Source organism: Pseudophryne corroboree, chromosome 1 (assembly GCF_028390025.1).
Source record: "Pseudophryne corroboree isolate aPseCor3 chromosome 1, aPseCor3.hap2, whole genome shotgun sequence".
NCBI lineage: Eukaryota > Metazoa > Chordata > Amphibia > Anura > Myobatrachidae > Pseudophryne > Pseudophryne corroboree.
Window position 1 is genome coordinate 504,402,203 of NC_086444.1, and position 26,938 is coordinate 504,429,140.

General features: G+C 47.8%; 1 protein-coding gene and 1 pseudogene across 2 annotated transcripts in view; both read left to right on the forward strand.

Moving 5' to 3' along the window:
* LOC134910198 (uncharacterized) overlaps positions 1 to 26,938 on the forward strand; it is a 74,962-nt gene that overhangs the window by 28,926 nt on the left and 19,098 nt on the right. Inside the window, exons 6-8 of one of the 2 annotated variants that reach the window (XM_063918003.1) lie at positions 11,923 to 12,045; positions 12,795 to 12,887; positions 19,754 to 19,805. In XM_063918003.1, the coding sequence (XP_063774073.1) occupies positions 11,923 to 12,045; positions 12,795 to 12,887; positions 19,754 to 19,774 (237 nt within the window). In that variant the 3' untranslated portion in view covers positions 19,775 to 19,805. Of the gene's footprint in view, positions 1 to 11,922; positions 12,046 to 12,794; positions 12,888 to 19,520; positions 19,806 to 26,938 lie in introns of those variants that run through there. The other variant, XM_063918091.1, reaches the window with a different exon arrangement.
* On the forward strand, positions 14,591 to 15,574 carry LOC134910141 (spindlin-Z-like; annotated as a pseudogene).

Below are 26,938 nucleotides of genomic sequence, written 5' to 3' on the forward strand. Positions count from 1 at the left end.
CCGATGTCGGGGATCTCCACAGCTTTCACACCAGGAATCAACCTCGTCTTGGCTCAACTCTTCGTCCCAGGGACAACTGTTATGCTCATGCCCGTAGTTTCCGCAGAGCAAAAACCAGGACTCCTTCTTCGCTTGGCCCTTCAGACGTCTTCGGTCCGCTTCCTGGACCACCTTCTTTGGGGACGTTTCTCGCCAAGTACACTTGTCGGCAAAGTGCCCTGTTTGCCGACATATCTTACAGGGCATCACAGCGGCCTTCTTGCGCCCCCTCTCCCGGCGCTCTTCCTTCTCACGCTGGACCGACCGCTGCACCATCTTCAGGAGGTCTGCCCCAGACACCGTCACCCAGTCGCTCTGGTCCGCACACGTCCGGGGGTGAGTCTGTTCCGGAGCCGTCCGCAGGGAGGTCTTCTTGGTGGCGTTCCACATCGTGTCCGTGATCCGGTATCCTTGATCCTGCCGACTACGCCAAAATGTAAGAGGTGCGGCTGTGGTGTGGTGGTGCCTGCTGCCGTGCAGGTGTAGATTCGGTACTCACCATGCGCCGCTCTCTCTCACCTTCATGTACCGGAACCTTCAACGGACCTGGCAATCTTCAATCGGATCCGGACACGGCGATACCCTCTCGGAGCTGACCGACGACCGAGCTGAGGAGAGAATAATTTACCTTAAAGGGGGTATCAACCCTTCTTCCACTGGAAAAGGGGATACCCCAGGGGTGACCGCGACCTTCACCGGTTGGGTGAAAGGTCATCACAGGCACAAAGCCTCAGCCACCCAGATTTCACACACTCGCGCTCTCGCACGTAGTGTGATGAAAAGGATTCTCACGTCCGTGAGCAATCCCGACTCCGGCGCTCGGGGACAGACAAGGGACAAACGTACACGGATGCTACTCACCGTCACAAGTCTTGCACTCCGATCTTCTCCACTTACAGGTCCCTGTAAGGAGGCAAAGAGAAACAGCCATGCAGGGCCAAGAACTACCCTAGTGTGCGTCCGCTACACTAGCTACATAAACAGAGCCCTCAAACTAGCTCGTGTGGGTGGTGCAACACAACTATGCACAACTTAAACAACACTTACACTTTGCCCTGCACGGTAACAACATACATCACAATATCGGAATACAAGATCACACGGTGCTGTCCCTTTAAATCCCTCCCGCTGGAAAGGGGGTGGGCGCCGCACGGCCTACCCACCTCCTGTACCTTCCCTTATGTGGGCCTCAGGCCTGCCTACCTAAATACCTCAGGGTGGCCTGGGCCTAGCGCCCAGTGCCACCTTTATTCACCTCGGGGGTCTTATTCACTGGGCCTAGCGCCCCCTAGCTGCACACAGGCCGGAGGCCTGACTTCACCCACGGGCCTAGCGCCCGCCTAACTTGTTGCCCGTTGGGTGACCTGGGCCTTGTACCCAGGGTCACCTTATATGTACCTACTGCCCAAATACACTAGGGCCTAATGCCCTCTAATGTTCCCACAGGCCTATTGCCTGAATTGCCCCCGGGCCTGGTGCCCGCCTACTGCGCCGCTTCCTAGTAGCTTGGGCCTAATGCCCAAACCACCTAAGGCAATGATGACCCCCAACCTCCTATCTGCGCCCAGGCCTAGTGCCCGAATTGTGCCCTCGGGCCTAATGCCCGTCCCTGATGGTCTAGGGAGGAAAAGGGGAAGGGGTGAGGGTAGCCTCACTGAGGCCTCACCTGATCCAGGGATCTCCTTTTCACTCTTCGGCCGCTGGCCCGTCCTGGCCAGCGGCGCCACCGTCGCCTCGCCGCGTACAGCCGCCGCTGGACATCTTCTTCCTGCCGCCGGACGTCTTCAGGCCTCTTCCGCGGCCACCCGAGCTCCCACCGCGACCTCTTCTTCCTCGCGCCGCCAGGATCTTCGCCGCTCCTCGGCGCGGCCTCCTCTCTCTGCTCTTCCCGCCCGGCGTCCTCTTCTGCCTTCGCGCCCCCGCGCGCGGTCTTTTCTTCAGGCTCCCGCCCGGCGTCTGACGGCAGACGCCGGGGGCGGGGCCTATGACGCGGCGAGCGCCGATTGGCTCGCCGCGCCCCTCTCCGATTGGCTGCTGCTTCGGGAGCCGCGATTGGCTCCCGGAGGGCGCCAACATTCAAATGCCCCCGCAGCCTCTGGTCCGGTGCAGGGAAAAGGGTAATCCCTGCACCGGACACCCGCCGCCACACACTGACAGGCGCTGGGGACAGACAAGCTGTCCCAGCGCTGTCAGCGACGTTGTCCCGCAGGGGACATAGGCTCCCTGGCTGCTGCAGCTGGAATGTGTCCTGTAAAACAGGACACATTCCCACAGCTGCACTGTGTGTCAGCAGTAATATAAAAACAAAGAGCACAACGTGTATGATTTTTTTTTTTTTTTTTATTTAATATCATAAAAGAACAATAGATTAATAGAATTGAAAGCACACCTATATCTGTCTCAGGATATAACGGTGTGGATTGCACAGGAATAGATCACCTGGACCAGGTGTGCGGAAGGCGGAGTCCTGGTCCAGGTGATCTATTCCTGTGCAATCCACACCGTTGTATCCTCATCAGCGCTCACCGGCTCACCATCACAAGCAGCCGTTCTTCATCTCACTGCTGCGGCTTGTTACCTCCTGCCGGTCAGCTACTACGAAAACACGAGACTGCCATACACTCCTTCACAGCGGCAGGTGTTCAACACCGGGTATCCGACAATTCCTCTCATCTGTGCAGTACAGTGGGCAACGCAGGACTCATTAGCCGGGGACGCTCGGCCAGAGGCGGACTGGCCATAGGGTGTACAGGGAAGATTCCCGGTGGGCCGACGCACCCGTGGGGCCTGTTTTGTTTGAGGACATGTGGTCCTTTATATAGACATAATGAATAAGATGCAAAATAATTTGCATATATGAAAATTACTTTGCCACTTAGCCTGTGATTGCAGATGATCTAGTGTATGCTCTGTCTGCCTGCTTGGCTGACATATAAGATTGAGTGAATAGTGATTGGGATACGGTTGGTGTAATAAGCAAGAAAATATATATTTCTAAAGAATGATATAGTTTCCTAAATTCTGAAGGTGTATCATATAATGTGCTCATAATATTTAATTTTATTTCTTTTTAACTTCCCCCCTAATGCTGGACATGCCTACTATCTGGAAAGTCTTGGGGGGGAGGGTGCTGCTGCCATGGCCCATGGCTAGACCTTACACCTCTGGTGCTTGCCATGTGGGGCCACTAGTACAAATTTTTCCAGGGCCGCTTTTTGTTCCCAATCCGCCCCTGCGCTCGGCTAATATACACCAGACCTTTCTGGAGAGGTACTATATACATTATCATCTATCCGGTGAATGATAGAGCATATTATTTGGAACTGCGCTCATTTATTCTTACATTTCTATTGTGCACTGTGGAATAGGAAATACCATCTCGGATAGCCATTTTTGTTTATATGGCTGAACCTTGGTTCATCACCTGAGACAGATATAGGTGTGCTTTCAATTATATTAATCTATTGTTCTTTTATGATATTAAATAAAAAAAATTAAAAATTCATACACGTTGTGCTCTCTGTTTTTATATTACTGCCGACACACAGCGCAGCCACCTTTGTTGTTGTCTAGTATTCATATCCATTTTCACATAGTGGTTGTGGCAAGCGCAGTGTCTCAGGAGTTCATTTAGATTGTCGTTTTAATTCATATATTCATTCACACATTTGGGTGAAGCGCTGTACAAGTAGTCTTTTCTGTTGTCCTGTTTAACCCCTCCCAGTCTATGCCACCTCCCCAGGTGTGCATCTATTCCTTTTACCAGCTGTGTCTCTGCCCCCTTCCGCATGTGTGACTTTGCATCCTTCCACATGCATGTCTCTGTTCCTTTCACCATCTGTGTCTCTGCTCCCTTCTCATCTGTGCCTCTGCTCCCTTCTCATCTGTGCCTCTGCTCCCTTCTCATCTGTGCCTCTGCCTCCTTCCCCATCTGTGCCTCTGATCCCTTCCCCATCTGTGCCTCTGCTCCCTTCTCATCTGTGCCTCTGCTCCCTTCTCATCTGTGCCTCTGCCTCCTTCCCCATCTGTGCCCATGATCCCTTCCCCATCTGTGCCCCTGCTCCCTTCTTCATCTGCGCCTCTGCTCCCTTTCCCATCTGTGCCTCTGCCCCCTTCCCCATCTGTGCCTCTGCTCCCTTCCCCATCTGTGCCTCTGCTCCCTTCCCCATCTGTGCCTCTGCCCCTTCCCAATCTGTGCCTCTGCTCCCTTCCCCATCTGTGCCTCTGCTCCCTTCCCCATCTGTGCCTCTGCCTCCTTCCCCATCTGTGCCTATGCTCCCTTCTCATCTGTGCCTCTGCTCCCTTCTCATCTGTGCCTCTGCTCCCTTCTCATCTGTGCCTCTGCCTTCTTCCCCATCTGTGCCTCTGCTCCCTTCCCCATCTGTGCCCCTGCTCCCTTCTCCACCTGTGCCTCTGCTCCCTTCCCCATCTGTGCCTCTGCTCCCTTCCCCATCTGTGCCTCTGCCCCCTTCCCCATCTGTGCCTTTACTCCCTTCCCCATCTGTGCCTCTGCTCCCTTCCCCTTCTGTGCCTCTGCCTCCTTCCCCATCTGTGCCCCTGCTCCCTTCTCCATCTGTGCCTCTGCTCCCTTCCCCATCTGTGCCTCTGCTCCCTTCCCCATCTGTGCCTCTGCCCCCTTTCCCCATCTGTGCCTCTGCTCCCTTCCCCATCTGTGCCTCTGCCTCCTTCCCCATCTGTGCCTCTGCTCCCTTCTCATCTGTGCCTCTGCCTCCTTCCCCATCTGTGCCTCTGCTCCCTTCCCCATCTGTGCCTCTGCTCCCTTCCCCATCTGTGCCTCTGACTCCTTCCCCATCTGTGCCTCTGCTCCCTTCTCATCTGTGCCTCTGCCTCCTTCCCCATCTGTGCCTCTGCTCCCTTCTCATCTGTGCCTCTGCTCCCTTCTCATCTGTGCCTCTGCTTTCTTCCCCATCTGTGCCTCTGCTCCCTTCTCATCTGTGCCTCTGCTCCATTCTCATCTGTGCCTCTGCTTTCTTCCCCATCTGTGCCTCTGCTCCCTTCCCCATCTGTGCCCCTGCTCCCTTCTCCATCTGTGCCTCTGCTCCCTTCCCCATCTGTGCCTCTGCTCCCTTCCCCATCTGTGCCTCTGCTCCCTTCCCCTTCTGTGCCTCTGCCTCCTTCCCCATCTGTGCCTCTGCTCCCTTTTCATCTGTGCCTCTGCCTCCTTTCCCATCTTTGCCTTTGGCCAACTTCTCAGCTAGTGCTTCTGATTAGAATTGGCGTGGGCGAGTGGAGTCAAGGCCATTTTCAACGCCACATAAATGAAACTGAGCATGGTAGATAAGCACGTTTACCTTTAACCACTTGACTGACAATTTTCCCCTTCAAAACCATTTATAACATTGTTGTTTTTTAATTATTATTTAATATAGATTAAAAACTTTTTCAAATATTTAACTATTATATTATGCACATCTGCAGAACGGATCTCCTCATCAAAAACTGGGCAACACAATTAGGCAGCGCAGTAGCATGTGATCTGACCATGCTAGTAGACTTTTGATTTTTTTTTTTTGTACTTCTAAGGGTTTAATATCACAGCTGTTATTGATGGTAAACCCTGCCAGTTATATGACTGCCTTTGTATGAGGAAACCTATATAAAAATTTATGGTAGTGCTTGTAAAGGTCTGATTCAGAGATAGAAGTTCAATGCCGCATGTAAGCAGCACTGAATTTCCATCTAAACTCTAGCAGGGGCATGCGGGAGATGACTCAGTAGAAGTAGAAGCTAGTGCAGCTGGCCAATGGAAGTGGGTGCTGCGAGGCTAGTTAGTCTGCATGGTGACAAACAGACCCTTGGCTCTCCCCTCCTAGAAAATGGGGGCATCACGCCCCTGTTTCTATGCAGACCTCCCTCTACCCCCTCCCCACCCCCTCAACGCCACTGCATTTCAATCAGGCAGCGGCTGAGGGGAACTCCGTAGAACAGCCAATACCCGTCCTGAATCAGGCCCTTAGTAAGACTGGGTATATCATTATGCTGGGTACATACTAGACAGATATAATGTTCATTCGAGCTAAGAAAGAATATCTGTAGGTCATCAGCAGGTGTGTACACCTCATATGTCTGTGAACAATGTTGTTCACAGACATATAGCATCAGCTTTACAGCACAGTCAATGCCAATATACAGTATCTTGCAGATATACAATATTGGCATGTCTGGCTGTGTGTATGGGCGACCTGCTGAACTCTGATACACTTGCTGCACTGGCCAGCGGCACTAACATCATAACTGGGCGGGAAAAGTCACATGGCCGTCCAGATGTGATGTCTGTACCAACATATTAAGTGGCCGTTTGATACCTGTAATTGTGTATAGCTGACCTACTGTAATTGGCTGCTCAGTCGGTGTGACGGCATTGTCACTGTGTTGCATACCCAGCCATACTCACTGACTAAGATCAGGGGCATAAAGTCATACCATTATTTTGGGGGATTGGCTGCAAATGATTATAGATAGAGCTTTAAAAGTTTTATTTTAACAAATAATGCACTTCCTTAAAACAAAATCTGCTCTCCTTTCTTTCATGATATAAGACACAACAGCAGAGCTGTAACTCCCTATATACACACTTTCATTTGCCCTACTCTGCTGCTATCACACACTCCAAGACTCTTCAGCTCAGGGGGTTACAACGTGGGCTTGTAAGCAAAGGCAGCAGTCAGCAGTGACTGCAGCAAATCACTATGAAATGAGTGGAGAGAGATCTCTCCTAGTTCAGTAGCCCCCTTTGTCTTTCTTCCTATGTGCCCCCTGACAGCTGGAGCCCAGAAGCCAGTGCTTTGACTGTCTCCAGGAGTTACACCACTGGTCTAGATAGAGAAATCTATTTCTATAAACATCTGTTTTTATTAATGACATCAGTTAGTTAGAAGAATCCTGTGATTGAGTAAAAGTTGGGGGAATAAAGGTTATACATTTTGAATTTGTAAATGCATGAATATTTGTTTATGTGGGAGATCATACTTCTCTGGCAAGGTGAGAAAGTTGTATATAGCATCTTCCACATTTGGATGAGCACATGCCTAATGGTCACCAGCCCTCTCTACCTCCAGACATGGTAAAGACCTTGTTTAATCCAGGAGACTTTCATTGGGGGTCATTCAGACCTGATCGCTCGCTAGCACTTTTTGCAGCGCTGCGGTCAGGTCAGAACTGAGCATGCATATGCACCGCAATGCACAGGCGCATCGCACGAGTACAATGCGGATCGCTGCTGTGCGATGGGTTTTACAAAGAATCCATTCGCACAGCCGATCGCAAGGAGATTGACAGGAAGAAGGCGTTTGTGGGTGGCAACTGACCGTTTTCAGGGAGTGTCCAAGCGTTTGCAGGGTGGGTGTCTGACGAAAATTCCGGACCCGGACAGGCTGAAGTGATGGCAGCAGCTGAGTAAGTCCGGGGCAACTCGGAAACTGCACAAACTTTTTTTTTGTACCGCTCGGATGCACATGCAATCGCACACTTGCCCAGCTAAAATACACTTCCTGGTATGCGGTGACAATGCGAACGCGGACCGCAAAAAACAGCTAGCAAGCGATCAGGTCTGAATGACCCCCATTGTCTTAAGTCCCCATTTAGGGCCTAATTCAGATCTGATTGCAGCAGCAGCAAATTTGTTAGCAGTTGGGCAAAACCATGGGGGTAATTCCAAGTTGATCGCAGCAGGAAATTTTTTAGCAGTTAGGCAAACCCATGTGCACTGCAGGGGAGGCAGATATAACATGTGCAGAGAGAGAGAGATTTGGGTGTGGTGTGTTCCATCTGCAATCTAAATTGCAGTGTAAAAATAAAGCAGCCAGTATTTACCCTGCACAAAAACAAAATAACCCACCCAAATCTAACTCTCTCTGCACATGTTATATCTGCCCCCCCCCCCCTGCAGTGCACATGGTTTTGCCCAACTGCTAAAAAATTTCCTGCTGCGATCAACTTGGAATTACCCCCCATGTGCACTGCAGGGGAGGCAGATACAACATGTGCAGAGAGAGTTAGATTTGGGTGTGGTGTGTTCAACCTGAAATCTATATTGCAGCATAAAAATAAAGCAGCCAGTATTTACCCTGCACAGAAAAATATAACCCACCCAAATCTAACTCTCTCTGCACATGTTATATCTTCCTCCCCTGCACTGCACATGGGGGTCATTCTGACCTGAATGCTCGCTGTAGTTCTTTGCAGTGCAGCGATCAGGTCAGAACTGCCGATGGCTGTCGTTGCCTAGCGATCGCCTCTGCCTGATTGACAGGCAGAGGTGGTCCCTGGGCGGGAGGGGGCAGCATGGCGACGTTTGGCCGACGTTTTTTGGGCGCGGTTCGTCCAACGCAGGCGTGGCCGGACCATGCGGGGAGCGGGCCGCAGTGGCTGCGTGACGTCACACGCAGCCGCTACGACCCGGCACAGTGACAAGTAGCTTCCGGCCAGCATGCAAAAGCTACGCTGGCCGGGAGCTACTCCTGAAGTACAAAAGCATCGCCGCTGTGCGATGCTTTTGTACTTCAGCGACGGGGCAGGGACTGACATGCGGGGCAGACTAGCCCTGTGCTGGGTGTCGCCCCCGCATGTCTGTGTTTCTGATTGTAGCTATGCTAAACTTAGCACAGCTATGATCAAGTCGGAATCACCCCCATTGTTCTGCCCATTACCTAACAAATTTGCTGCTGCAATCAGATTTGAATTACCCCTTTAGATTGCATTATTTCATTCAAATAATATATCAAATATATATATCCCACAATACATACAAACTCATATTAATCAATCCTCATTTCCTTAAATATATCTGCAGTTGCTCTCAGATATTTGTATGATATCACAAAATGTTGGTGTAAACTTAGGGTGTGATTCAGATCTGATCGCTAGGCTGCTAAAAATGTAGTCCTGCGATCAGATAGTCACCGCCCAAGGGGAGTGTATACTCGCCATGCAAGTGTGCGATCGCATATGTACGCCGAGCTGCTAAAAAAATACCCAGTCATCGGACAGCTGCAAATCTGTTTGCAGCTCACTCAACAGTGAATGATTTGCCCTTTATGTGCAGTCTCTGCGCAGCCCAGGACTTACTCCTATAGTGCGATCAGAACGAGCTGATCGGGGCTGGAGCTGACGTCACACACCCTCCCTGAAAACGCTTGTAACATAGTAACATAGTACGCCTGTGTATTCCCTGACACTCCCAGAAAACGGTCAGTTACCACCCACAAACGGCCTCTTCCTGTCAATCAGCATGCAAATGGCTGTGCAATTAAAATTGTCGATGACTGGCGATGCCTGTAGTTTGCCGACACGGTGCATATCCATGTGCAGTTATTACCTGATCGCCCGCTGTGTGAAAATGCACAGCAGCGATCAGGTCTGAATCAGGCCCTTACATTCTACATAAACCCTTGACCTCAAACTTGCATAGAACACTGTGTCCCACCTCACGAGAGCATTGCAGATTAGTGTGTTATGGGATAGAGGGCCTGGTTCTGATTCGCACACAATGCTTATATTTATGGAGTCATGCGATTATGTTGCATGCACGACAATTCCTAAAAACTTGTGTGGAGCATGCACTATGTGTATGCAGAAAGGCAGAGTTGCAGTTCAGACGCACGAGTGTGAAATGTATTGGGTGTTTCTGGGCTATGATTGCGAGGAGACTATTCAGACATTGGAGATGCACCATCTTATGGGCATGATATGGGAGCTTTGCAGATGGGCCGCTAAACTGTCCATAGCAGAGCCGGCCCTAACCAATATGATGCCCTAGGCAAGATTTTGGCTGGTGCCCCCTAGCACCACCGCTGGTTCCGCCTCTGACCTTGCACCTCTTTCCCAGCACCATCACCCCTCACCCGTAGCAGTCCTTATTTTGGTGTTTGTACCCCTATATTTTAAATAGGAACAGTTCGCACATTTGGCGCAGAGCCCAAAAAGGGGTGTGTTTTTGCTGGCAAGGGGCATGTCCACACAATAGTAACCCCAATTCCAATTATGCCACACAGTACTGCAACTTTATTCACATTTGATCATGTGATATTGTCCATAATTCATATTACATCCCACAGTAGTATCACTTTACTTTATAAAATGTTACTCCTCACAGTAGAGCCTCTTATTCACATTATATCACACTGAATTGCTGCTTATTCACATTACACCACACCCTATTGCTCTTTATTCACATTAGACGACACAGTAGTGCCCTTTCTATACGCAACGCCACATAGTAGAGCATCTTATACACATAATGCCACACATTAGTAATGCATTTATACACATTCCACACAGTAATGCCACTTACACATATGAGACACCTTATTAATGTCCTTATAAACATAATGCGCCTTACATATTATGACCTTTATTAATGCCCTTTTACACATAATGTCCCTTACACATATGCCACACATTATTAATACCCTTATACACATAATGACACATATAGTGCCCCCTACACATTTGCTGCACATTATTAGTGCCCCTATACACATAATGACACACACAGTGCCCCTTACACATATGTTGCACATTATTAATGCATTTTTACATGACACACATAATGCTTCTTACACATACTCCAAACACTACTGCACAACCAACCCACTGACATGCACACTAACACTGTGACCTCTGCCTCTGCTTGGATACAGATGTGTCCTCCTAAATCTTGCCTCAATGCTAACGTTTAATGAAAATTATTTGCATTGCTATGTGGCTAGGGGCACAAGCAGCTTCTGCTGATTAAAATGATATGTGGCATGCCTATATACTGTGTGAGACGGTGGCTGTATCTGCATATGAAATGCTACACACAGAATATAGGCATACCGCATATCATTTTAATAAGCAGAAGCTGCTGATGCCCCTAGGCATATTAAATGCCCTAGGCAATTGCCTAGTTTGCCTATGCCTATGGCCGGCTCTGGTTCATAGCATGTGGCTGGTGGAAATGTCAATGGTGCAACAGATGGTTACATCTAAATGTGCACCTGGCAAGATTTCAGCATCAAAAGCGGGTGTCCCAGTCCTTACACATAGAGATGCACACTTGCACACGAAGGGAAGGGCTGATACTAGCGAAAAGCCACGGATGCAAATATGACAAAAGACGCTGAAGCTGTCTCTGGAGCATATCAATCAGAATTAGTCCCATGAGGAGGTATGCTACACTTGTCTAGGGGTGGCGGTCTCTTGTTGGCCGATGTCTGCATGGTATCATCACCTGGCCCTAGGTCATGACAGTTTGCTAACATAGCAACAAAATGTCCTCTGAGATGCTACCAGGATCACGGCCCTGCAGTGCGCACCTTCCCCCGCACGCTTGCATTCACCACCAATACCCCATGGGGTGGTACTAATTACCCGTGCCTAGGCTTGTTAGATGGTCCCAATCTGAGTCATACAATGAGAGTGACATGATCCTTCTGTGCCGCTGCCTTTGCCCCATGTACAACTGCATGGAGGATGGGACGTTAGAGTGGGGGGAGTGTGCACTCAAGAGGATGTCTCTCCTCATAGGTGCTGGCTGCTGTGGGTGGGACCCTGCCTCCTGCAAGTCACATTCACCATCCGCATTCACTGTCACCACCATAGCAGTAGTGACAGGGAGAGGGAGGACCATGGCACATGCCCACCTCCCCCTGGGCTCCTTGCTTGTTCCTGCTGTGGGGAACAAAAATCAGAAGCTGGTGCAGTGGAGGAGTTCAGTGTGCCCCTAATGGCTGGCTACTGGAGGCGCCTGCCTTCCATTGTCTCTTGTATTTATGTCCCTGCTGCACCCCCCCCCCCCCCATTAAAAAAAAACAGTACTGCTTGATAAGTTAATACCTTTTCTGCTTAAAACTAAACATTGATTTCATTATTTTGTCCTAGGAAAATGTGATTCTTATCCTTAGAAACCATTACCGTGCTAAGATGAACATTCTGAAGACCAGATTAGAAGTCTATCATGACATTATGGAGAAAAAAACTGCACAATTTCAAGACAGAATCAAGGTGATGATGTAGTATAGTATGTTTCCCTTTATTACATTTTGGGGGTAATTCTGAGTTGATCGCAGCAGCAAGTTTGTTAGCAATTGGGCAAAACCATGTGCACTGCAGGGGAGGCAGATATAACATTTGCAGAGAGAGTTAGATTTGAGTGGGTTATTTTGTTTCTGTGCAGGGTAAATACTGGCTGTTTATTTTTACACTGCAAATTAGATTGCAGATTGAACACACCCCACCCAAATCTAACTCTCTCTGCACATGTTATATCTGCCTCCCCTGCAGTGCACATGGTTTTGCCCAACTGCTAAAAACTTTCCTGCTGCGAATAATTTGGAATTACCCCCTTTGTGTACAGTCAGAAATACATGAAGCACACAAATGCAATTTTATCACATTTTGTAAGCTCTATGGGGGTAATTCCAAGTTGATCGCAGCAGGAAATTTTTGAGCAGTTGGGCAAAACCATGTGCACTGCAGGGGAGGCAGATATAATAAATACTGGCTGCTTTATTTTTACACTGCAATTTATATTGCAGATTGAACTCACCACACCCAAATCTAACTCTCTCTGCACATGTTATATCTGCCTCCCCTGCAGTGCACATGGTTTTTGCCCAATTGCTATCAAAATTCCTGCTGCGATCAACTCAGAATTACCCCCTATGCTCAGTGCATAGTATGTCGCAAACATTTATTGTTTAGTGTGACATTTTTGTAAATAATAAATTAATAATAGACAAATGTGTCTGCAGGATTTGGAAATAGAAAGAGAGCAGCTGATAAACGAGAAATCATCCCTTCTATTTGAAATCAGTGAATTGAAAGAAAAACTAGAGCATGAAAAGGTACTTAACTGTTACTAGAGATGTGCACCGGAAATTTTTCGGGTTTTGTGTTTTGGTTTTGGATTCGGTTCCGCGGCCGTGTTTTGGATTCGGACGCATTTTGGCAAAACCTCCCTGAAATTTTTTTGTCGGATTCCGGTGTGTTTTGGATTCAGGTGTTTTTTTTCAAAAACCCCTCAAAAACAGCTTAAATCATAGAATTTGGGGGTAATTTTGATCCTATAGTATTATTAACCTCAATAACCACAATTTCCACTCATTTCCAATTCTGAACACCTCACAATACTATTTTTAGTCCTAAAATTTGCACCGAGGTCGCTGGATGACTAAGCTAAGCGACCCAAGAGGGCGGCACAAACACCTGGCCCATCTAGGAGTGGCACTGCAGTGTCAGACAGGATGGCACTTAAAAAAATTGGCCCCAAACAGCACATGATGCAAAGAAAAGAGAAAAAGAGGTGCACTGTGGTCGCTGGACGGCTAAGCTAAGTGACACAAACACCTCAATATCACAGGAATTATTCGTTCTAATCAATGGTATTATTGGTCCAAATCACTGGAAGAAAATGACAAAATCACTGGAATTATTCGTTCTAATCAATGGTATTATTGGTCCAATTCACTGGAAGAAAATGACAAAATCACTGGAATTATTCGTTCTAATTAATGGTATTATTGGTCCAAATCACTGGAAGAAAATGACAAAATCATTGGAATTATTTGGCAAGATCACTATAATTAATAATTATAAATCACTGATATTATTTGGTAAAATCTAGCTATCGCCTGCCTAGTGAAGTGGAATCTAGATGGGATTTTGTACCGGCGACACAATAACTTCATCAATTGTCTAAATCCCACTGCACTAATGGCGGAAAACGGGCACATGTCTAACAGCGCACTGATTATACTGAGAACTGATTATACTGATCACTGATGATACTACGGAGAACTGACACTGAGCAGCGAGAACAGCACTGGACTATTGAACTGTAGTATACTGGTCACCACAATGCAGCACTGACACTGAGCACAGATATTAAGCACTGATCAGGATACTAGAAGTGACACAGAGCTGCAAGATACAGCAATGGCCTACTGTACTGTACTATATGTATACTGCTGGTTACCAAAATGCTGCACTGTCCTACTATATACTGCTCACAACAATGCAGCACAGATATGGAATGGATACTTGCAGTGACACAGAGCTGCAAGATACAGCAATGGCCTACTGTACTGTACTACTATAATGATATACTGGTGGTCCCCACAATGCAGCACACTGAGCACAGATATTACCAGGTGTATCTCACACATCACTCAGTACAGATTACAAGATGTATAATCACCAGGTGTATAACACACATCGCACAGTACAGTATACAGTATGCAGCTCTGGAGGGATCAGTATTTGGCAGGAAGGCGAGTCCTGGTCTAGGCAGCAGAGTGACAGGCGGCCGTATAGTAGCAGCCAGCTCCAAATCTGGCAGTGTGTGGAGAGGGAGGGGGTAAGGAAAGGGAACGAGTGCTGGAGTGTCTGAGCGGAGGGCTTGGAAGTTCAGGGGGAGTGAGGTGGGAGCTGCTCTTCCATAGCAGCGCACAGTGGTGGTGACGGAGTCTGAAAAAAGAGGGAGGAGGAGGATTGGGGCAACTGGCCGCAGGGAAGCACTGTGCCGCAGCCATCACCTGCAGGGGGAGTGGAGGGAAACACATCCTATCTGCCCCAGATAAGTGACTTCTGATCAGAGCAATTGAGGGTCGGAGTTTTTCTGAAAGGTGGAAAGGAAGGGGTTCTTTTTCATGTAGACTGGAAGGACTACAACAAACTTGGAGTGACTACACTTTTCACCCTAGTTCGGCAGCCCTGCTGCCCTTTAATACACAGATGAATGAAGACTCCATTTGGAAAGGCGGCCGCTCAGCGATCAAGAGCTGATGCAGCACATGCAGGTGTTTCTGCAAATATGATGAAGAAAAGAACATCTCATAAGAAACATCGAAACAATATGGAACCAAGTAAACCAATTTCCCAGCCAAGGCGAAATATTGTAGGCTGTAGAATACAGCATGGGTGGAAAGAGGGCAGTGGGCCAATAACCCAGTGGAAAGGAACAGTTCTGGATCAAGTATCAGTGAATCCCTCCCTCTATCTCATAAAGTATGATGGATTTGATTGTGTCTATGGACTTGAGCTTCACAAGGATGAAAGGGTGTTTGCTCTTGAAGTTCTACCAGACAGAATTGCCTCATCCCGAATCAGCGATGCCCATTTGGCTGACACAATGATTGGTAAAGCAGTGGAGCATATGTTTGAAACAGAGGATGGTTCCAAGGATGAGTAGCGAGGGATGGTATTAGCATGAGCACCTATTATGAACACATGGTTTTATTATTATATAACCTATGAAAAGGACCCAGTCTTATATATGTATCAACTTTTAGATGACTATAAAGAAGGAGATCTTTGGATCATGCCAGACTCAAATGATTCCCCTCCAGCTGAAAGAGAACCAGGGGAGGTTGTGGACAGCCTGGTGGGCAAGCAAGTGGAATATGCCAAAGAAGATGGCTCAAAAAGGACTGGCATGGTTATTCATCAAGTTGAAGCTAAACCATCTGTGTACTTCATTAAGTTTGATGACGATTTCCATATTTATGTCTACAATTTGGTGAAGACATCCTAAATGGGATTCTGTACTTCTTTTTTTTTTTTTGCCAAACGTAATCTAATGTAAACATTTGTAGAAAGTCGCTGCTTTCATATTACAGAAATGCTCAGATATTCCTGCGAATCCACAATCCCTTCCCAGAGGAAAAAGAAATTGAGAAACCTTTGTTTGAGAACATTTGTTCTCTTTCCTTTACAAAGGAACAAACCACTTTCCAAGAAGACTGATGTGTTTGGGATTATGGAGACATAATGTTTTTGAATATAAATCCTAAAGCAGGTGGTGTATTAGAGCAAAAGAGTGCAAGAGACCAGCCATGCAGTTTCTGAAATATTATGACAAAATGTTACTGTATTTCATAAGCACTCATTCCTAACTCTGCTAAGTACTGTTTGGTATACTCTATCTGGCTTCCATGAAGTAGTTGTCCATTATTTCAGCTTCCATTGATCTTTTTGAAAGCGGTAGAAGTTATTGATCCTTTTTTCCCCCCCTATTTTTAATTTTCTCCTGCATAGCCCAGTAAAATGTTGCAATGTTAAGTATTGACTTGTGCCTTCTGGGGGTCCACTTCTTCACCAAACCCAGCCAAATCTCATCCTAACCCTCTGTTCCACGTTCTCTATGTACCCCATCTGTGTCACCCATGTCTGTCTACCCCTCCCCTTTAGATTGTAAGCTCTCACGAGCAGGGCCCTCTTCCCTCATGTGCTTATCCTTTGTCTTACTTTAACAATCTTCAACTGTACCACATCCAGCAGTCTTCTGCCACCTGATACTTATTCCAGTGTCATCTGCTGATAAACTATGTTTATTTACCCTGTACTTGTCCTATACTGTCAACTGTAAGTTGCTGTTTTCCTGTTTGATTATTTATGTACTCTGTAATTGGGCACTGCGGAACCCTTGTGGCGCCATATAAATAAAGGATAATAATAATAATAATAATATAGGGTGTATAATCCCCAGGTGTATCTCACACATCGCTCAGTACAGTATATAGGGTGTATAATCCCCAGGTGTATCTCACACATCACACAGTACAGTATATAGGGTGTATAAACCCCAGGTATATCTCACACATCGCTCAGTACAGATTACAGGATGTATAATCACCAGGTGTATAACACACGTTGCACAGTACAGTATACAGGGTGTTTAATTAATTACCAGGTGTATCACACACATCACACAGTACAGTATATAGGGTGTATAATCCCCAGGTGTATCTCACACATCACACAGTACAGTATATAGGGTGTATAATCCCAAGGTGTATCTCACACATCGCTCAGTACAGTATACAGGGTGTATAATCACCATGTGTATCACAAACGTTGCACAGTACAATATACAGGGTGTATAATCCCCAGGTGTATCTCACACATCGCTCAGTGCAAATTACAGGATGTATAAAATCACCAGGTGTATAACACACGTCGCACAGTACAGTATACATACTGGTCACAACAATGCAGCAGATATTAAGCACTAATCAGGATACTAGAAGTGACACAGAGCTGCAAGATACAGCAATGGCCTACTGTACTCTATATGTATACTGCTGGTCACCAAAAGGCTGCACTGTCCTACTATATACTGCTCACAATAATGCAGCACAGATATGGATAGTATACTTGACACAGAGCTGCAAGATACAGCAATGGTCTACTGTACTGTACTATATGTATACTGCTGGTCACCAAAAGGCTGCACTGTCCTACTATATACTGCCCACAATAATGCAGCACAGAGATAGTACACTTGAGACAGAGCTGCAAGATACAGCAATGGCCTGCTGTACTGTACTATGGGCCTAATTCTGAGTTGATCGCAGCAGCAAATTTGTTAGCAGTTGGCCAAAACCATGTGCACTGCAGGGGGGACAGATGTAACATGTGCAGAGAGAGTTAGATTTGGGTGGGGTGTAGTCAAACTGGATTCTAAATTGCAGTGTAAAAATAAAGCAGCCAGTATTTACCCTGCACAGAAACAAAATAACCCACCCAAATCTAACTCTCTCTGTAAATGTTATATCTGCCCCCCCCCCCCCCTGCAGTGCACATGGTTTTGCCCAATTGCTAACAAACTTGCTGCTGTGATCAACTCAGAATTACCCCCTATATGTATACTGCTGGTCACCAAAATGCTGCACTGTCCTACTATATACTGATCACAATAATGCAGCACAGAGATAGTATACTTGAGACAGAGCTGCAAGATACAGCAATGGCCTACTATATGTATACTGATGGTCACCAAAATGCTGCACTGTCCTACTATATACTGCTCACAATATTGCAGCACAGAGATATTATACTTGACACAGAGCTGCAAGATACAGCAGTGGCCTACTGTACTGTACTATGGGGGTAATTCTGAGTTGATCGCAGCAGAAACTTTGTTAGAAGTTGGACAAAACCATGTGCACTGCAGGGGAGGCAGATATAACATGTGCAGAGAGAGATAAATTTGGGTGTGGTGAGTTCAATCTGCAATCTAAATTGCAGTGTAAAAATAAAGCAGCCAGTATTTACTCTGCAAAGAAACAAAATAACCCTTCCAAATCTAACTCTCTCTGCAAATGTTATATCTGCTCCCCCTGCAGTGCACATGGTTTTGCCCAACTGCTAAATAATTTCCTGCTGTGATCAACTTGGAATTACCCCCTATATGTATACTGCTGGTCACCAAAATGCTGCACTGTCCTACTATATACTGCTCACAATAATGCAGCACAGATATGGATAGTATACTTGACACAGAGCTGCAAGATACAGCAATGGCCTACTGTACTACTATAATTATATACTGGTGGTCCCCAGTCCCCACAATGCAGCACACTGAGCACAGATATTTGCAGCACACTGAGCACAGATATGGAGCGTTTTCAGGCAGAGAACGTAGATATTTTCAGCACACTAAGCACAGATATTTGCAGCACACTGAGCACAGATATTTGCAGCACACTGAGCACAGATTACGGAGCTTTTCAGGGAGAGAACGCAGCCACGTCCTCTCCGTTCAATCTCCAATGCACGAGTGAAAATGGCGGTGACGCTCGGCTCTTTATATAGAATACGAATCTCGCGAGAATCAGACAGCGGGATGGTGACGTTCGGGCGCGTTCAGGTTATCCGAGCAAGGCGGGAAGATCCGAGGCTGCCTCGGATCCATGTAAAATAGGTGAAGTTCGGGGGGGTTTGGATCTCGGAGAACCGAACCCGCTCATCTCTAACTGTTACACATATTAAAGTATATATTTGTTTTATATGCATATACAGCATGTTTCTTTTAATATTTTTGTATTATTAGTAGGTTTCCCTACTATGTGACTGCATGCCTACACATTAACTGATTATTAGGAAACTACCGCTAATTACCAGTAAAAATGTATATATTTTTTGATGGGATAGAGGTAAACAATGGCATACTATCTTATGACTGGAGCAGCAAGAGAGGTGTCAGCAGGAAGCATTCTGATTGAGTTTAGGAACAAAGTTGCAGTCTCAGCATGCACTTGCTGCTGTTAAGCTGGGCCACCATGACAGTGTGCAGATGCAATAGTAGGATATGTGTGGACAGAGCCAGATTAAAGGGGGAAGGGCCACAGTGGGTGAGTACCCCCATGCCCCCTCTCTCTTGGGGCCCACCTTGCCAGAGCTGCTCTGACCCATTTCTGGCACTGCTGGTTACAGTTGTGTACACAGGTGGAAGTTATCTCCCCCACCCTGCCCTGACAGACCCTTTTTTGTCTCTGTCTCTGTTGTCTCCTCACACTAGCTGGGACTGCTGTGCACGATTGCAACAGGTCCTCAAACACAGAGCTCTGATTGGTAGAGCTATTTGATTGTATACAGCTAAGTCTTTCTGAGCTGAATTCGGGACTGGATGTGTATTTTCTGTCTCAGCCAGCTCGGTGAACACTGCTGACGCTTGTTTCCCTGTGTTTACTTGGCAGGCTTAAAAAGAGAGACTGTGACACAGCAGCCCCCTGTCAGCAGTATACAGATTGAAGGAGTAATAATGAGACATGCAAGAAGACAAGGTTCTCCTTTTCTAAATGGTGTCATAGATTGGGCACATCACAAAATGATATGCATAGTGAAACAGAAAATGAGGGTGTATTGAAAACATGATACTAATGTGATAGATTGAGACAATTGCTAATGGTACCTGTTTTACTGTTTACAGTGTAGGACAAAAGAGATGTAAAGATGGAATTCAGAAATAGTTCATGTAATAAGTAAGTTGTATGATAATTTGTAGCACAATGCATGGATTATTAAATAACGTTGACTTCAAATGTATAATCTTCGGCTGTTTAATACTGTATGCCAGTCTCGTAACTAGAAATTTTTCTCCCCCAAGCCAAAAAATCCTTCGGCCCCCCCCCCCCCCCCCCCACCATACCACCCATAATTGGCACTAGTAAAGGGACAAATATGCGCGCGCCGCCAAAAAGGGTGTGTGGCTTCGTTGAAATGGGCGTGGCTTCGCGTAAAAGGGCGTGGCATTGCAGGAAAAGACTACCTTATACCCCAGTTTTGCAACCTGCACGCCCAGACGTTAGCCACCACAGGAAAGAAAAATAATCCTGATTCATGCCCCTTACATTATTTGTCATTTTTCCTCCTTATAGTAATGCCCAGTATACATTATTCCACATACTGCAATGACCTTAGCCATTATGCCACACACAATAATGCACATGACACAATATGCACACACTGTAATGCCCCCGACACATTATGCCACACACCGTAATGCCTGTGACACATTATGACAGGAATCGCAATGCCCGTTATACATTATGCTACACACTGCAATGCCCCTGATACATTATAGCACATATATAGTACAATGTATGACACACACCACAATGATCCTGAGACATTATACCACATACCACAATGCCCGTGATATAGTATACAACACACCGTAATGCCTGACACATTATGACACACACCGCAATGTCCGTGATACATTATGCCACACACCGTAATGCCCATTACACATTAAGTTCTACAGTAAGGCTTCTAATTACTTTTAAATTACCTGCTCGTTGCCAGGGGTTTCATGCTCTTGGTTCCATGCATGGTGCCAGGGGTTTTCATGCTCAGGGTGTCATGCTCGTTGCCAGGGGTTTCATGCACTGGGTGTCATGCTCGTTGCCAGCGGTTTCATGCTCTTGGTTCCATGCACGGTGCCAGGGGTTTTCATGCTCAGGGTGTCATGCTCGTATCCAGGGGTTTCATGCACTGGGTGTCATGCTCGTTGCCAGGGGTTTCATGCACTGGGTGTCATGCTTGTTGCCAGGGGTTTCATGCACTGGGTGTCATGCTCATTGCTAGGGGGTAGTGCTTGTTGCTAGGGCCATGCTCCCAGTGCCACATATGCCCCCAGTGCCAGATATTCCCCCACAGTGCCAGGTATATGCCCCCAGTGCCAGATATTCCCCCACAGTGCCAGGTACATGCCCCCAGTGCCACATATACCCCCCCCCAGTGCTACATATGCCCCCTCAGTGCCTGCTCTCCCCAGTGCCAAATATTCCCCCACAGTGCCACATATGCCCCCTCAGTGCCTGCTCCCCCCAGTGCCAGATATTCCCTCACAGTGCCAGGTATATGCCCCCAGTGCCAGATCTTCCCCCACAGTGCCAGGTATATGCCCCCAGGGTTGATTCTATTTCGGAGTGGGAGAAGGGACCTTCTGACGTATCTAGGGGAGGAGACACGTCACCAGGGGGAGGAGCTACGGGCGAACAGGGTACCTGAAAAGTACCCTCGCGGGCTCGCTTCGCTCGCCACGCTTCGGGCTCGGTGGCTCGCTTCGCTCGCCACCTGATTACTAAAGGTAATAGTTGGTGGCGTGGATAGTAGAGGAACTATCCCGCTGGCGTAGCTCCTCCCCCTTATGTCGTAACTCCTCCCCCAGACGGAAAAGGTCCCTTAGCCCACTTGATTCTAGCATCTACCATGCCCCCAGTGCCAGATCTTCCCCCACAGTGCCAGGTATATGCCCCCAGTGCCAGATATTCCCCCACAGTGCCAGGTATATGCCCCCAGTGCCAGATATTCCCCCACAGTGCCTGCTCCCCCGACCCCCCGCTCCTTTGTGTTGGAGGGACACGGAGCGCATAGCGCGCCTCTCCTGTGTCCCTCCTGGCTCTCCTGCCGGTCTAATAAAGGAAGTGCCGGTTCGTGAGCCAATCAGAGCTCACGAACGGCACTTCCTTTATTAGACAGGCCGGGGGAGAGCCAGGGAGGGACACAGGAGAGGCGCGCGATGTGCGCTCCGTGTCCCTCCTTACAGCAGCGGAGGGAAGGAGACCGCAGATTGACATGCGGACGCTCGTCCGCATGTCAATCTGTGCAAAGTCAGTGGCGCCCCCGCAGCCCCTCGCCCCCAAGCCACCGCGAGGACTGCGGGGGCAGTAGTTACGCCACTGCTGTATGCACTGTAGTTTAGATAACAAGACCAGTGAAATGTGAAAGCTTCACCAGATTTCACACTTTAAAAAACAAATTTACTTTGAAATTGCAGTTTGCGGAGGGAGATAATTGTAATAGATGAAGACAAAGAGATAGTGTATTTTCTTCAAATGTCACAGACAGGTGGCAGAGATCAAATACTTCCTAAATTTGTAATACTCCTTTCACCCCAAAATCTGGGTTCCAGCCTGGGTCACTGAACACAGGTTTCAATGTGTGTCACAGTGGCTTGAAACCCAATTACACTGCAGGCTGGACCCAGGTTATTGCTGGGACTTCTCCTCTGCTGCTGCTTAGAGATGACATTATCTCCAAGTGTTGGTGAGCCGGCTGTACATAGGGGGCTAACGGGACCAGGGTAGAATGCCCTGAGTAGTATACACCAGTTCACACTGCCCCTTAACCATGCTTGCTTCCCAGGTTGAAATCCCGGTTACTGGAACTAGGTTATTTTACGGGGACCTTTTCACACCAAGCCATAACCGGGTTAACTCGGCAATAACCGAATGCACTATGTAAAAGCAATAAATAAATAAAATACAGGCAGCATATCCCCTCCCCAAATACTTATGCAAACTGTCACAATCAGCTCCTCGTAATCAGCTCACCTTCAGATGGCAATCTTGTGTGCCCTTTGGTTCACTGTGCATGCTATGTTTCCTGGATCACACTGTGCATTCCACTCCCTGCATTGCCTCTGTTCTGGACAGTGTGACTAGATCCAGTCAGTGTCGGACTGGGTCATGAAGGGTCCACTGGGGAAATGCAGTGGTAGGGCCCCATGTTTAGAGGCTTGGCTAACCATAAATGCATGGTCTGGGCCCCTTATAAATATTATAGTAAATATTGCTAGTGCATGTATGATAATGTACCAGATTAATAATAGCAATGCACTGTAGAAAATACACCATAGTCTGGTGCAGTATAATGAAACATATGCATAATGTATAATTCAAATGCACAATCTAGAACCTTATTCCCAGAGGAGGGTGTGTGACCTCAGGCAGTGGGGCCCACCAGGGGTTTCCCAAATCTAAATCTCTCTGTACATGTTACATCTGCCCCTGCTGCAGTGCAACATGGTTTTGCTCATTAGTGTACTTTTTTTGTTTGCTAACAAACCTGAATAATGCCTACAGCCATCTTAATTTTCATACTGTGATCACTCCTGCACCTATCCGGTTCTTGCATTATTCCATATGATCACTGGAGCCTATTTACTCTCATGTCAGCCTATTTAAACCCTTCCAGTTCACCAATGCATTGCCAGAGCAATAAGTCACATGCTGAAAACTTGGCTCTTGTTTAGCAGTAAGTCTGCAGATCCTATTGTCATTACAGTTTCTCAGTATTGCTGGGTTTCCTTCCAGCAAGCTTCAGCACTGCTGCAGTTTTCCAAGCCACATAGTTCTCCTGTGTTTCCACTGCATCTATCAGCAAAGCCTCAATATTCCAAGTTACAGACATTCCATAAAAATCTGTCTGTCAAGCCGGAATTGTTTCAATTGCACTTCACAAATTACAAGATTCTTTGGTGACCTCAAGAATTTTGAGGGTTGAAATCTGCTTCTAAAATCTACAGCCTTGTTCATATAAGCCTGCATCTTAGTTCTGCTGTGACTCTCCTGATTGTGCTTCCACATTGTCTACTCTAGAGTATCTGACTGCTGTTTTCAAGCACTGCAGAGCTCAGCCCATATCTGCTAATAACCAGCTGCTTTTTACTTTTGGAATAGTGCACCCTTTGCTTCCTGCAGAACTTCTGTAGCTCAGTGTGCAGTTAACCTCTCATATTCTTGTAAGCAAATTATTTATCTGCTTCGTGTTACAGTCTTTTACTGAATTCTCAATCTAAAGGATGATATCATCTTAGTTCTGTGCTGCTATTACAGTGTTTCTGATATCTCCAGCACTCCCCTGCAACAAGCATTTATTATTTGTTTGTGCATTCCATTAGATTCCTACCACAATATAAGCACTAATACTCAGGCTCAGTCTTCAAGTGTCCTGAGGCTACTGCTTTGCTAGTCAAAGCTGAGCTTTAAACCTGCTCTATAGCAGTACTGAACCCAACAATACCCAGTAAAAAGCACAGCTTGTCCCAGCCTGTCATCAGGCCTAGCAGTGACGTGCGGTGAGGTCAGGGCCTGGGGAGGCACTGCAGCTAAACAACCCCCCCCCCCCCCCAAAAAAAAAAAAAAAAAAGTGCAATCCCCCCACACCACTAAAACCAGCACCAGGCAGAACCAGCCAGGGGGGATAATGCCATAGCAGGGGAGACATTCAGTGTGGGGTCCCCCTGCCATGCCATTAAACACCCCCCAAACCAGTCAGCCCAGGGCTGGAATTCCTCGGAAAGTGGGGCCCCAAAAAAATCAAAATGGGGTCCCCCTTCCCAAGCAACAACCAGCACGGGCTGATAGCCCAGTGCTATGCCCCGCACCCCTGGTGGCGGTGGGTGCAGGGTTCATTGTATGTTCTGTTCTTTACAGGTGGCCTACAGATCCCAGCAAGCCTGCCCCAGCATGCTGGCACTTGGAGAACCACAAGTGCCAGCATGCCCGGACATAAAGGGCCCGCTGGCACCTGTAGTCCACCTGCAAAGAATAGTAATATTGTACTTTACAGGTGGCCTACAGGTCCCAGCAAGCCTGCCCCAGCATGCTGGCACTTGGAGAACCACAAGTGCCAGCATGCCCGGACATAAAGGGCCCGCTGGCACCTGTAGTCCACCTGCAAAGAATAGTAATATTGTTCTTTACAGGTGGCCTACAGGTCCCAGCAAGCCTGCCCCAGCATGCTGGCACTTGGAGAACCACAAGTGCCAGCATGCCCGGACATAAAGGGCCCGCTGGCACCTATAGTCCACCTGTAAAGAAAATATAAAAAAAAAAACCCAACACATTCTTTAAAAAATCCTTTATTAAACTGGGTCTTCACCTGGGGGCGGCGGCCTTTAAGCTCTTTTGCATGGCCGCCGCCTTCCCAGGGCTTCCGGCGTCTTCACCTGGGAGGGCGCCACCTCCCCAGGGCTTCTGGGGTCTTCCTCCGGCGTCTTCACCTGGTGGGCGGCGGCGGCTAAGCTCTTTTGCATAGCCGCCGCCCATCCAGGACTTCCACGACGTCTTCACCTGGGAGGCGGCGGCCTTTAAGCTCTTTTGCATGGCCGCCGCCTTCCCAGGACTTCCAGCATCTTCACCTGGTGGGCGGCGGCTGCTAAGCTCTTTTGCATAGCCGCCGCCCATCCAGGACTTCCACGGCGTCTTCAGTCTTCAGGAGCTCTTCTCCGCTCCTCCTCCGCCGTCGGACTGACAGCCGCTGCCTCGCGCTGACTTATATAAGTCAGCAGGAGGGGGCGGGGCGATGACGCGGCGAGCCATGATTGGCTCGCGGCGGCCATCTTGAATTTCAAAAATGACGCTGAGGCGCCATTTTTGAAATGGGTACCGCTTCCGCTGCCAAACTCTGCACATGGAGCCTGAAAGCGCGTCTCGCCGCCGCTACCGCCGCCCGCCTCTCCGCCGCCAGCACCTCCGCCGCCCGGCCCGCCGCATCCCGCACCTCCGCCGCCCGCACCTCCGCAGGTACCGATGCCGCCCCATACAGTGATTGACAGCGGATCCAGTGACGGATCCGCTGGCCAATCACTGTGGCCTCACTCACAGGGACGTGCTTTCATAGGGTGAAAGCACGTCCCTGTAGGAAAGCGGCACCACTAATGGTGCCGCTTTCCCATGTTATTTCAATGGGCTTTTCCAGCCCATTGCTAGGGCCCGCCTGCGCCCGCCCCCCGCTTCCCATACTTTTCCTAATCACTACGGGAGGCACCACGATCGGTGCCTCCCAAAGTGATTTTAACACACATTAATGATAGGTAAAATAATAAAGAAGATACTTATGTGTCATAAGTATCTTCTTTGTATTATTTTACTCATTAATGACAGGGGAGGCACTGCCTCCCCTGCCTCCCCTGACTGCACGTCCCTGAGGCCTAGCCAGTCCCAGACTGTCATCCAGCCTAGACGGTCCCAGGGTGGCATCCAGCTCAGTCAGTCCCAGCAGGACATCTTGTTTATAAACCAGGTTTCTGTCCTTAAATCCAGTACTTGTCCATAATCCGGTTCCTGTCACTAATCCAGTTCCTGTCTGTAATTCAGTTTCCAGCATCACTGGTTCCAGCCTGGTCTCAAGCATCACTGATTCTAGCCCAGTTTCAACCATCTCTGGATCTAGCCTGGTTATCTAATTTGTCTTGACCCTAGAATCTTCTCCGGTAGCAGCATCATTAAAGTAATTTGCCATCCGTACTTTAGCTTCATGTTTTGCCCAGTGGCCCCAGTTCCTGTGCCCACAGACACAAGCTGATGCTGACGGGTTCAGACAGTACGGATACTGACACAACCCCAGTGATAGACAGCTTGGGCTAGTTTGAGTTATAACTGGAAGTCAATGAAGTTGGTTTACCAAAGATATAGTGCCAAATAACCTCCAAGTTGGTCATCACAGCCTTTATGTGGACAGGTTGTATTGGCAAATACTGTAGCATGCTCCTCCCTCTGAGAGGTTACCAGCTCCTCCTTAAAAAACAAAGCTTGTAAAAATAGGATTTTAATTACCTACCGGTAAATCCTTTTCTCGTACTCTGTAGAGGATACTGGGGATCCATTTGGTACCATGGGGTATAGATGGGTCCACTAGGAGCCATGGGCACTTTAAGAATTTGATATTGTGGGCTGGCTCCTCCCCTATGCCCCTCCTACCAGACTCAGTCTAGAAAACTGTGCCCGAGGAGACTGACATACTTTGAGAGAAGGATATAAAAGGATAGTGGTGAGATTCCGAACCAGCACACACAAACAAGAGGAAAGCCATGCTAACCAAA